Source organism: Schistocerca nitens, chromosome 2 (assembly GCF_023898315.1).
Source record: "Schistocerca nitens isolate TAMUIC-IGC-003100 chromosome 2, iqSchNite1.1, whole genome shotgun sequence".
Classification (NCBI taxonomy): domain Eukaryota; kingdom Metazoa; phylum Arthropoda; class Insecta; order Orthoptera; family Acrididae; genus Schistocerca; species Schistocerca nitens.
Genome location: NC_064615.1, coordinates 1,093,483,162 through 1,093,496,191, shown reverse-complemented (window position 1 = coordinate 1,093,496,191; position 13,030 = coordinate 1,093,483,162). Strand labels below are relative to the sequence as shown.

The following is a 13,030-nucleotide window of genomic DNA, read 5'->3' as shown; positions in this document are numbered from 1 at the left end:
AGAGACAGTCTGCAAAGCTTTTGAGGGTGTTTCAGGGAAAATCAGGCTCAGGAATAATGATGAAGTAAAAAAATCGATACGTTGTGTTTTTTCCGAGTTAATCAGTTATTGAATTTAGCCAATGACGCCATGACGCGCGCAAATTCAAGCGGCCTGAGATACAATTAATGCCAGCTGTTGTCACAGCATAGATGATAATGCACAAGATTGCTCAGCGTTTGGCTCAAGTTCAGTCCTTACTACCATGTCCGACTTCGTATTGCTCTCTTGCTCTGTTTTAAGAAACGAAACGCACAACACGTTTGGCGACACCTTCTCTGGCGGGACATCTGAATGTGGCACGAAATGGCCCGATTAGCTAACTTCAGTGCAAATTAACTAGGAGACGGTGTAACGAATTTTACTGTGGCAATTATTTCTCAGCATAACCTACCCTGAAACACCTTTACAAGTAGTTCAGACTGTTCCTGACCTCCCTGTATGCACAGGGTGTAATAGGTACAAGTGCAGATATTCTTATATTTGATACCTTATATGATATTTGATACCTTATGCATGCACATACCTTATGGATGCACATCAGTGTATTGGTTGCTTTTTCACTACGTCGAACAGTCTTCCCACAAACACATCACAAACTTTACGACCTGATGTTTCTTGCACGGTCGTAACTGCACCTCTCAGTGAGCTACGCCTGTCAGTATAAACTGAGCGTTTTGCATCCATGCGCCCACACTTCCTAGCCTGCTGCCCAGGGAAAAATAGCAGTAATGAATGATTTGCTTGTGCTATGCCTATGTGGAGGTACTACCCAACCTGAAAACATGTAATTTCTATAATTATTAGTCTGCAAATGACGCAAATACTGATGTAATGTTGTGCTCAGTCGCCAGTTGTAGTACCCATTACGTTCTGTATGTATGACGGGTGAGTCGTTTAAAATGTAACACGCCTTTTATTTCCCGAAGAGTCAAGTACATCGAAAATAGGTTTTAGACGAATAGTAAGCAGTATGCAGAGGGGTACTTAATTCTGATGTTGGTTAACCCTCTCAGTTCTTTCTATCAGCCGAGTTAATGAAGAAATCATTTTTTGTTCAAATGGAAGTATATATATTTTAACGACATTCTACAGCTCTCGAAAGTGTAGCACACTGATACAATGTTCCTTAATATCGGCATTTATTCCTTATGCGAAAACTTTTCTTCAACTGAAAGATAAAGCTGTCGGAATCGGCACCCTAAAAGTTAGCATGTAGGTTAGTTCTTTTTACAACGGTCGTAGATGACCCCGCATCTATGATGGAGAAAGTAAAGCCAAGAGGAAATAACGTTTAGTTCCGTACTCATACCTCTGGATGTCATAAAGTCAGATCGGTACCAAACCTTCTGTATCGAGAGAGTATCGACCAAAGCCCGCATCTCGTGGTCGTGCGGTAGCGTTCTCGCTTCCCGCGCCCGGGTTACCGGGTTCGATTCCCGGCGGGGTCAGGGATTTTCTCTGCCTCGTCATGGCTGGGTGTTGTGTGCTGTCCTTAGGTTAGTTAGGTTTAAGTAGTTCTAAGTTCTAGGGGACTGATGACCATAGATGTTAAGTCCCATAGTGCTCAGAGCCATTTTGAAGTATCGACCAAAACACCGATATAGTTTGTGCTATGCGCTGTCGTCTAGGACAACGTGCGTAAACAGTAAGTAATAAATAACCACATGACCTACGAAGCACAAGAAAAGCATAACTGTGAAAGTTTGTCGTGTGGAGCTTCCGTGGCGAAGTCGTTAGATGGTTACTTCATCGTACCAAGAGCCCCGGGTTCGAGCTCTGGGTACTCTGTTCTTGCATTGTAGTACTTGTGAAACTATTATATGGGACAACGAATTCCTGACACATAAAAGAATTTTTCGGAATTTATAGATGTACGGCGATGCTCCTACCCAGCATTCAGTTCTTCTTCTTCTTCTTCTTCTTCTTCTTCTTCTTATTATTATTATTATTATTATTGTTATTATTATTATTATTGCCATTAATACTTCCTCACGTCTGATGCCATTGTTTCTTTATTCTTCTGTTCTGATTTTTGTGTTTATTCTGTGAAACCATAAATGTATTCTATAGGTTTCCTTCTTTCACATAAACGAACCGAGCTCCGAATGGTCCTTGTACATATCAGGAACATTTCCCATATCTTGGGGATTCTTGGAGACGCTCTGCAAACTTTCCTACGGGAGCTCTACACGACAGACGCGCACAGTAACGCTTTTCCTGTGCTCCGTAGGTCATGTGTCACTATTACCTACAACTTATGCACGGTCTCCCTGGACAACAGCGTTCGCCTGGACCACAACTCATAGCACAAAGTTTATCGGAGTTTTGGCCGATACTCTATCGATGTACAATGTTTGATACCGATCTGACTGTCTGAAATCCGGAAGTTTGGGTGTTAGTGACGTAGGCTTATCATCTTGTTGCATATAGCTATGGAAACTTTTTTGACTTTCAGTTTCAGCACATTTCTTGCATACTTTAGCGAAAATATATCTACGTCAACATTAACGAGCGTTTACTGCCATAACTTTCTCATTTTTGCAAGAAGTTTCGAGTGCCGTTAAAAGAAGTGTATCGGTACATTAACAGATACATACTTGCTTCAACGTGTCAGTTGATCCATGAGTTAATAGTACTAGCTCTAGAACTAAATTAAGAACCACTCTGTATAGTATCATTCGCTGTTTCGATCTCTTAACTGTAAACGAAATAAAAGTAATGTTACATCTAATGCGACTCATCCTCTGTAGTGTTTAAGGGGATCAAGTTAAGATGTACTGATGAGGTGATTATACTTTCAATCATTTTATCACCAGTGACTTTACAATAAGACAATACAAGGTTATTTAGCTGCTCCTAATGACATTTTACGCAATCCGTAATCTTATATCTGGACTTTTAAACCACGCGCGAAATTTTCATGTTCTCTCGCTCGCTACGCGCAAACTATTAGTCCAGCAGAAAGTATAAACAGGATATTTTTATATGAAGTTTAACGTAGTTAAATTTTGTACTGCGATACGTTTACACCGGAGACCACGGTTTTCGAGTAATTCAAGAATAATTTACAATAGTGACCTTCAAACGCACCTTTACTCCTGTACACATCTCTCACCCGTCTGCATTTCTAACATGTTGTTCGTGGCACTCCCTTCTACCACAGTACAAAAATTTCCCACTATACAAACTATTCCCAATATTCCAACTTTTTTGGTCTCTATTGATTGATCCACTACGATATCGTTAGCATTATTAACTTAAACGTACCTACGAGGGTAATGAAAGGGAAACGACTTTTATGTTCGTTACGCGAAAACCAGCTACGTTGAAAATTCGATCCGAATTTAACCCTTACAGGCACAGTAGTTTCGTAGTCAAAATGACTGACGAATGCAACGGTGTAATTGTGTATTTCATCCTGTTAAAATTCACATAAATGTTAGGTAAAATTTACAAAAACCTCAGTTATACAATTTGTAAGTGATCAACTAAGCAGGTGTGGTAATAAGGCCTGTCAGTGTAGCCCTAGACCAAAAAAAGGCAGAATGTTGGAAATAATTCGTGCAGCCACAAATTTTTGTACGGCGGTAGGAGGGAGTGCCATGAAAAACTTACCAGAAATCCTGACCGGTAGGAGCTGAGTGTGGAGTGGGGGTGCGTTTCAAGGTTGCTTTTGTACGTTTGTCTTCAATAATTCTAAAACTACGGCTTCTAGTGAAAACATATTGCAGTACAAAATTTAACTACCTTAAATTTCCCAAAAAAAGGTCATGTTCATTTTTCTGCAAGTCTAACAGTTTGCGTGCAGCGCGCGAGATAGTATGAAAATGAGGCGAATGGTTTTTGAAGGCTAGATATAGAACTGAGGCTTGCATAAAACGATACCGGTAGGTGTAGCTAAATCACCCTGTATTTAATTTGCCTTACGCTACAAGCAACATGTGAGTGGAAAAATGTTGTTGCCTTTTCCCGTTTCTACGGGATCGGTGTTGTAATACATCGGTATTGTCAATATTTGTGGTATTTGGCGCTCGTAGGCTCGTTCTGACGCTACCACCATCCCCTCCACCGACCCCCACTCCCTGCCCGGGAAGGAATTTGTGCACCATATCTGTCTGGTCTAATGTAGAACTCATGCCCAAGTGTGAATATTTCTAAGTTTTTGGGTAAAGTGTGTAAATGACGCGAAAAGTGGTCCCCAAGCACGTATTTTCCTAGTTATATGTGGGGAAACCGCCTAAAAACCAAATGCAGGCTTGCCAGCTCGTCAACCTATGTCGTTAACCCGCGAGACGGATTTGATACAGGGCTGTTTCGCCTCCCAGTGTCTCAAAAGCGGAGCGTAAGTGCACTCGGCTGTCCGGGCGGCCGAAAGATTTACGGTCCTGTACTTTAGAAAAAGTTGTCTGCTGATGTTCAGATATAATTGGGAATTCCAGTAGATCTTCTCAGCTTCAAACACAAAGGAGCGATTCCCTCGCACGTACACATTTCTGCCAGACTCTACGCGATAGGATAAGTGCTCTTATCTCTCCACTAAGTATGGAAGTGGATGTTTAGCTGACACACAGTGGGTCTGTACTGCTGAGGCGATAACAATGAATAAAGGTTTTGACTGAATACAAAAGGTAAAATTACGATTTCTAATTTCATCCTTCGCTTTTGATTCATAATCTAAGCTCTCTCTCTCTCTCTCTCTCTCTCTCTCTCTCTCTGTCACTCACTGGTTCACACACACACAATTTTAATTTTGTCAGCAAAACTGGATGTTCTCTCTATTTTTGTTACACACCATGAACCGAACATCTGCTCCCCCCGCCCTTTCCTTCCACTTTCCTTAAGCAACAATATGCTTACCACGCCGGGATACTCTCCATACCCTATACTTCCACATTCCTGATACAATTTCCTCGTTGGAATTATTTTTTACTTCGATCAACAACGCCAGTCTTCTTCATCTCATCAACGTCGGTAACGCTACCAGCAATACCGGCACAAAAAGAGGCCACAAACATAGTCGTCTAATACTGTTATGTATAGTCATCTAAAAATTGTTCTTTTCTGATTTATGCGTGATTCATAGTTTTAAAAATATTCAATGTTACCTGGATTGCACTAGTTTGCGGCCGCGGACAGCCCCTTTCAGTTGGGAAAAGGCGAAAATATATTTCCGAAACCGAATTAGGCGTTTTAGCGTTTAAGCCATTCCTGCGACTGTAACTTTGCAATGTTCTGTACGTATACAAAAGAAAACACAGCATCCTATAGGTTCATTTCCTGCTTTCGTTATTGCTACGTGTTGCGGAAAATCTATATATGAAGTTTTTTTGCCTGTGTATAAAGGCTAGCCGCAAGAGCTGCTCTAGGGATTTTGATACGGTTTTCACTAATAGATAGAGTGATTCGCGAATAAGGTTTGTGTATATAATTTGCACGCATTTAGTGCAAATTGGATGAACTAAGATATTTCTCGATTGAGTCGTGCCTCCCAAGAATTTTTCAGTCGTGTGCTGCTGAAATTGTTTAAGTTAAATGAAAGTGACTAGAATTTGGAGCTAGTATTCAGTTACCTAACGTTGTTCTCCGTATTTTAATCGTTACTTTACCCAGTGACCTGTAAACAAAATTACCGCTACCTCAGACGTTCAGGCAGTAGATATTTAGTGTTAACTCTGCGAAGCCTTGGTGGGTCGCTATAAGTCTGTAAATTTAGAGCTGCGCACATCATTTTGGAGAATGTTTTAAAGTTTGATCTCACTCTCGCTGTTTAAAAGCAGTTCGGCTTACAATGCCATTATCAGATCATTCAATACTGTGGAAAACACAATTTGTGGTTTCAGTTGTAAGTATGACACTTATCTATCAAGAAATGACGGAAGAATTAGTTACTTTCCAACTAACTGTTCTCGTTATTGACTGTGGTTAATCTTAATATCATTTCCTTTTGCTGTTAGAATTATTAGTAGGCCTCTTGAAGAAACGGCTTCCCCTTCAAGTTTCACTACATTTCCCTTGTTTCTCCACAACGCGTTGTCATTCCAAATGTTGATGCGAAAGTAAGGATATTTGTAAAATGAAAGAAAGAGCGTGTTGCAATTCTGATTTCGTCTCCGAACACGAATGAACTTCAGGCGGATGGTGAATGTTCTAACAAAAGAAGCAGCAGCAAGACGAAAAGGCCAAAAAGAGACAGAAATCCGTTTCTGAAAAAAGGAACGTGAAAAATTCAAGCAAGAATAAAGAAAATGTCGAAATTGGAACAGAAGGGACTGATTCTGGGTGTCTTTACTGCAACGATTTATGTTCAAGGTCGACAGAAGGTTGGTGGCCTGTGTCTCCTGTCATAAAAGGACACGCAGCTTTTGTGCAGGAACTGGAAATGAAGACAATGAAACTGAACTCATTTGTGAATTTTCTGGTCAAATTCATTAACAATCTCCCTTTTGTGAACTCATATGCTCATTGTGTTCTTGTAGATTTTGAGAAATATGATTAGATTATTGCCTGAGGCACAACGGGCCAATTTTCAGCCTTTTTTTTATTCTTATTAGTGTTCATCTGTGTACCTTTATATCATATTTCTTTGTTTCACTGTTTAAAGTGTATATTAAATGTCACGCAGAAATTTTTAGCGCTTTCTTCGTCGTTTTAATTGCAGTCTCCCCATTTTAATGTTAACGTTACCGTCCTGTCCCGGGTTCCTCTATTCATAAGGTAACTACAATCAATTTCGTAATTATTACTCTCTGACAGCACACATTCAGCTAGATCACAAGGGTGTATAACAAATGACAAGCTAAAACCACTATATTTTGTAAAAATTTGATACTTTCAACGCTTTTCATTCGATGTAACAGACGATCTGAAGGACCTAAACTGCTCAGCCTTAAATGCCACTTAACGGTGCAACCCTTAGCTCCCCACCCATCACTTTAATCTTCTCTTCCGTGTTGACCAACCTGATCAAGGGCTATTAACACAGTTTTTAAAGCTCTAAAATTGTAGTTCATTTTTATTATTGGTTTTACCAACTGTTTTCGTATCTTTATTTTAGTTTTAACATTGTTATATGGTCTTGATGGAATGAAATATGTAGCTTTATGACTGGTTTACTCCTATTATTTCATCGTCAGATATTGTCATTATTGTCATCACAAAAATATTTCGTTCTGCTTCTAACCACATCTGCATACAGCTCTATTTCCTTGCTTATTACTTACATTATTAATAGAAACCTACTGACGGATTTAGTCATTGTTCCGGAAGATGTTAGGATAAAGCAAGTAACTGAAGGTATTCGCTGATTTGATTTACGAGCAAACATATTTAGTGGTATTGCCGACGAGATCTGAAGACGCAATTTAAAAATATCCACACTATATTTCGGGTTATTGTGCAATTTTTACAAATCACATTACAAGAAAAATACAAATAAAACACCTTCCACAAAATCGTCATTATTATTTATTCTACTCAGACGAGGTTCGTGGGTTTTAAGCCCTTATTCTTATACACTTAATTTATATATGTGCCTATCGTGAAACATACAGCTTTTCTGCTACGTCTTCTAAGTAAGGAATGGGAAATTTTGCCTTTAATAAGCATGTAGCATTCGTTTTTTAAAAAGAAATTACTTCCTATAATAATGCGTTTGCTTGATAAGCCGGACTAACGGAAAAGTTGTAAAAAGTTTTACTTGGCTTTTCCCTAAAAACAACTGACATCATATCACAGGTATGTGAAACGGAATACTGAATGTTGTAAATAACTCGCAGAAAACACTTCATTCCGAAGCAAAATTGTTTTTAACTCCATAATACTCGAATAGTCAGAAAGGACTATGACGTGAATTGGTTACAGCTGTTTCTCTAATAAATTCAAACGTATGTAGTTGGTAATTTTCTTAATTTGAGGCACGCTAAGAACGCAAAAGCCAAATGATGTTCTGCTTTTTTTGGGGGTGACATTATGTAATAAGATGTAACGCTTCTTGAAAATGTTATGAAAAGCCGCATCAAAGATACATGGGCGTCCACAGAATTTTGTCCATAGGGCGGAGGGCGAGGCAAGACGCTCAAAAATTATCAATCTTGACATAAATGAGTAGGTCAGTTTCGAGACGTATCATGCCACAAGCCCCGTAAAGCTGTTAACTGGCTAAACAAGATGTCAGCGGAATCTCTAGAAGCATATGTAAATTCTTTAATGAATAAAAATTCTGTATTCGACATTCCCGAGTGGGGACGCCTATGCGCAGAATTTCCAGTGATTTAGGAGCGTTTGACCACTTGAATATGGAGGATTGAAAAGCTGGATACGCATATTGCGTAAAAGAAATGTTATTGCTGAGTGTAATCAGTATGTTTTATGATAAAGATAAATGATCGAATCGGTCACAACGTTAAAAAGTCTGTTGTATGCGAGTGGGACTGTAGAACAAATTACAATTAAAAATAACTTCGTTAAGTGCAAAGGAACAGTAAAAATACGAGAGGACACCTTATTAGGCTTTTTTTATCTATGAAATAATATACACTTCCATGAAGAATGAGACGGACGGGATACGAACCCTTGGCCATTCCTGCTGCGGACAGTCGCGCTAAGGTTGTGGCCAAGTCACATCTTTTCTAAGAGAAGCGTTTGCCCAGCAATATAGTAGCAATTGTAATATCAATGCCGGTCTTCGAACGCAAGGTTGTTTTTTTTTTTAATTAACAACCAGTTTCAGTCGGTAATGAGCATCTTCAGACCAGTCTGTGTTAATAAATCATAGAATTTTTGTCACGGCAGGCATCATCAGAAAATTATTAACTGAAAAAAAAAATACTCCAGGACAAACAATACCCCAACACTTACCTCCCTGTATGGATCACGCACAATGTACGATCTATGATTTTCTCATTTTTACTGACTTCTAAACCTGGCAGAAATTTTACGATTTTGTTTTAGACAATTCTGTCAACACAGACTGATCTGAAGATGATTATTACTTATTTAAGCTGGTTATAAAAAAAAGCTATTGTGACCAAAGGTTGCCGCAAAAACGCATCTGGAGCTCTGTATCTTCAGCGTGACGATGTGATACTTTATAGCAGGAGTTCGGAAAACACGGAAAGTGGCAAACTAACAGTTTGAGTTCGTCAGTGAGGCATGTTCGGATAGCGAAATTGGAAACGCACTGTCCTTGAAATACAGGAATCAGATATATAGTCGCTGTCTGTAAACAGAAGAGCGAAAAGCGCTTGTAGTGGGGAAGAGCCCTTTTCTGAAAGAGTTGTTACATGTGCCGTACGAGATGAGTAGAAGAATTTGCTTCCTGTCCGGTAGTAAAGCGCAGCGTTGGATGTTTTATGTAGCTCTTCCACGGTTCTTGCGCCAGTAATTATTAATTAGCAGCGTTAGTTAGCTTAGTAATGTTTTCGCCAACAGAAAATCTTTCCGGATTCTCGAAGACGGGGTGTCATTTTGAAACGAAGAAAAAAGCATCCCAGAACATTGCTGAACACTATATTTTGGTTGTCACTCATACGATTTTAAGAAATACAGTTTACAAACTATTTCGTGAAAGCTATGATGTACAATGCTGAAAAGTTCGTCGAAATTCCCATACGACAAAATCTGACACCTTGTGAAAATTGTTAGTTATCAATAAATCCTGTCGCATCTGTCTACATGCAATAACTTTTTTTTTCTCAAGCAAGTAAGAGATCCAGATTCTTTGGAATTACTGCTCTATACACTGTTGACGATGCTAAAGAAGTGCATCCATCCATTTAGTAAGAAATAGTGGGCGTTTATGTATTCAGAGATACAGACATTGCACGTTTTATATAGGGCGTGGTGTATCAGTAGTAGATACATAAAGCTTATTTTAAATTCTGTCAGTTTTTTTATTTTTTTTTTATTTTCGTCCCTCTTAATTTGCTTTAGCCTATAATGTTGAGATTTGAAAGAAGGCCGTCATATTCTGTATTTGATATAGTGTTAACGGATGTGTTGAAAATAAACACTCCTTGGACGTGTATGCACGCTCTGTCACCAATGACAAACAGCGAGCTGTGGAAGTGTCATTATAAGCTTATGAAGCAGGTCAGTAATATTTTTGTTAATAATACGCCGTCTTCAGAGGAGCTTCGAGCTATAATTCCATTCTGAAGGACTAAATTACCTTTTTCTGGGACTTACATCTGCTTCACTTTCCCATAGAGCAGTAAATTGATGATACTGTTGCCAGCTTTACACGAGAAAACGTCGTCCACTATGTAGATGTATCCCCGATACGCGTTTGACGTGAGCGGGAGAGTAAAATATTGAGGCTGTGGACGGTGTGTTAATCACAAAATTGTTCCTAACCTATACGTTACACTCACCGACGCTTCCTAACGAAATCTCTCCTCTCTACCCGTCTGAACAGGCCTCGGAAGGCCCACTGGTACTGACCGACAACCGTGTCATCCTCAGCCAATAGGCGTCACTGCATGTGGAGGGGGCGTAGGGTCAGCACACTGCTCTACCGCCCGTGTCAGTTTTCGTGACCGGAGCCGCTACTTCTCAGTCAAGTAGCTCCTCAATTGGCCTCACAAGAGCTGAGTGCACCCCAGTTGCTATAAGCACACGGCAGACCCGAACGGTCTCCCATCCTAGTGCTAGACAAGTCCGACAGCGCTTAACTTCGGTGATCTCGCTTGCAGCAAGGCTGCCGGCTCCTAACGAAATGTCTGTTAATAATTTGTGAAACATCTTGTACGTGTTCCTTGTGACGTAGCTGGGTAGGAAGAGTGGGGACTAATCACATCACTTTGCGGTTTAGAACAGACTATTGTCCCGACGAGGTGCACAGATTTGAAGTTGTGGCAGACTGTTGCAGGTTTGGTTACTGCTTACCGGGCGCGTTGTCTTCGACGAGGCTGCGTATGGAGAGCACGCTCTTGGCCGCTCTGGCGGGCGCCGGCTTATGCGGCCCTCGCCCCACGACGGTCAAACGCGCGCGCGTGCTCAGGTCCATTCGCGCCCACGCCACTGCCCGCACTCCTCAAGCGTACGGCGCGAACGCGACACTACCGCTGCCCCCGGCGGCCGATGGAACGACTGCGCGCGTCGCGTTGCCCGGCAACGGCGGAGGCGGGGCGCGACTGTTACCGCCGGCCAATCCCGACGTAGCTCCGCCCGACAGTCCGCCCACCACGCTATCGCCCGTCCCAGCGAACACCTTGGCTCCGCCCATAGATATGGCCCCATCACATTCTGAGATTACATTATGAAATACCTCCGTCTGTTAAGAATCGACGTATTTATTTTTATATTTCCATTTCAGCGAAAGAATGAAAAACTCAAATTCGAGAAAGGAGTTAAGCAAGGTGACTCCATGACATCAAAACTATTTTCTGCAGCCTTGGAAGACTTCTTCAAATCGTTAATCAGTGATTAAGAACGGTTACGCATAAATAGATCTTATCCGAACCACCTTCTGTTTGCAGATAACGTTGTTTCTACACTTACAGCCATACTCTGCAAACCGCTGTGAAATGCATGACGAAGGATACTTCCCATTGCGTCGCACTTTAGGATTTCTTCCAGTTTCATTTGCATTTGAAGCACAAGAGGAATTTTGTTTAAATGCCTCCGTCCACACTGTTCATAATCGTCTTTCATCCTCATGGTCCCTTCGCAGCTGATACGCATGAGAATATGTGTCTGCAAGGAGGGTTCAGACAATCATTATTCATTATAATTTTCACGCATTTCTGGAAGCAGCTGTCTAAATCAGTCGAACAGATTAAATACCATTTTCTGCTCTGGAAGAGCGGAAAAAAGAATGAAACTTGGAGGACGAAAAGATAACATCTCTAGGCACTGGAACCTTCACAAACTTTACTGGGTATAGCACACGCAACATGCAGTCATACAGATAGGAATTCTGCAGTCCGTTTGGCAAATTGCATCTCAAACTGGGGAGATAAAGTCTGTCTTGGTTCACGCCTAAGCTGTTAAAAGTCGGTTATACGGGCCGATTATAGGTCTGTTTTGGAAGATTTCCCACATTCGTCTCATCCTCGTCCTAGCTTAAACTTGATCGAAATAACAAAAAAAAAAAAAAAAATGTAGCTTTCAGAACAAATTTCGTCCAACCTTTATCAAACCAGTCAGCATTAAGAAACAGACCACATGGAAATAAGGCGTCAATCCATTGACGAGATCTATTTTAAGTTTTGAAATAAGAAAGAAGTAGTCTGCTAAAGTTGGCACCGAAGTTCTTTAATGTGTCCTGTTCCACCACTCAGGAGAATTAATCAGTGGCATTTTTTTGCGGGTTATTGTTTTTTATATCTAACGGTATTTCATCAATTGATCAGACTTTTTCCTATTCCGGATTTTTAATTTTAGACAATCCAACATAGTTGGAATACAAACAAAAATAGCTTTTGTAAATATTTTCTATTTACTAACTCGACGTATATCCTTGCTTCAACCGGTACGCATGTGACAGCATCCGTTCCGGTACCTAATAAGTTCCAAAACACCGTAGGGACCTACATGAAAAGGGAATTTCCGGTGCTTCTATCTCTGGATCTATTGGTGCTAAAAAGGTAGGGTAAAGGGTTTTGGATAGCTCTTTGGCTAGGGACCATTTATATACCAAACAGAAAGATCGTATTAGTGACACTACCCTATAGTACAGGGTAACAGTATCAATATTACACACTTCCTCCTGCTTAAGCAAATTTGGCAGATCGGATAGTTTCATACATTTTTCATGTGGTGTAAGATGTGCTTGATGGGATTTATTGAGGCGCCATTAGTTCGCCGGCGGTTTCTCGAAAAAAAACCAAAAAGGTTGTTTTTTTTACTATATTTTCGATGTCACCAGGAGTTCAAAACCCAGCCGAGAATATCAAGACAGCTATGCACAGCAGATAGCTGAAACTTTTGCAATATATTCGTAAGATTCAGATCTCGAACAACCATGAAAATTCTCTTGATTTCTTAC

At 40.4% G+C, this 13,030-nt stretch overlaps 1 protein-coding gene across 1 annotated transcript in view; it reads right to left on the bottom strand.

Moving 5' to 3' along the window:
- Window positions 1-11,070, bottom strand: part of LOC126235565 (homeobox protein aristaless-like) — a 1,033,344-nt gene extending 1,022,274 nt beyond the window's left edge. The window contains exon 1 of the mRNA XM_049944283.1: window positions 10,927-11,070. Coding sequence (XP_049800240.1) covers window positions 10,927-11,047 — 121 coding nt within the window. The 5' untranslated portion in view covers window positions 11,048-11,070. The remainder of the gene's footprint in view (window positions 1-10,926) is intronic.
- Between the last annotated feature and the right edge of the window lie 1,960 nt (window positions 11,071-13,030).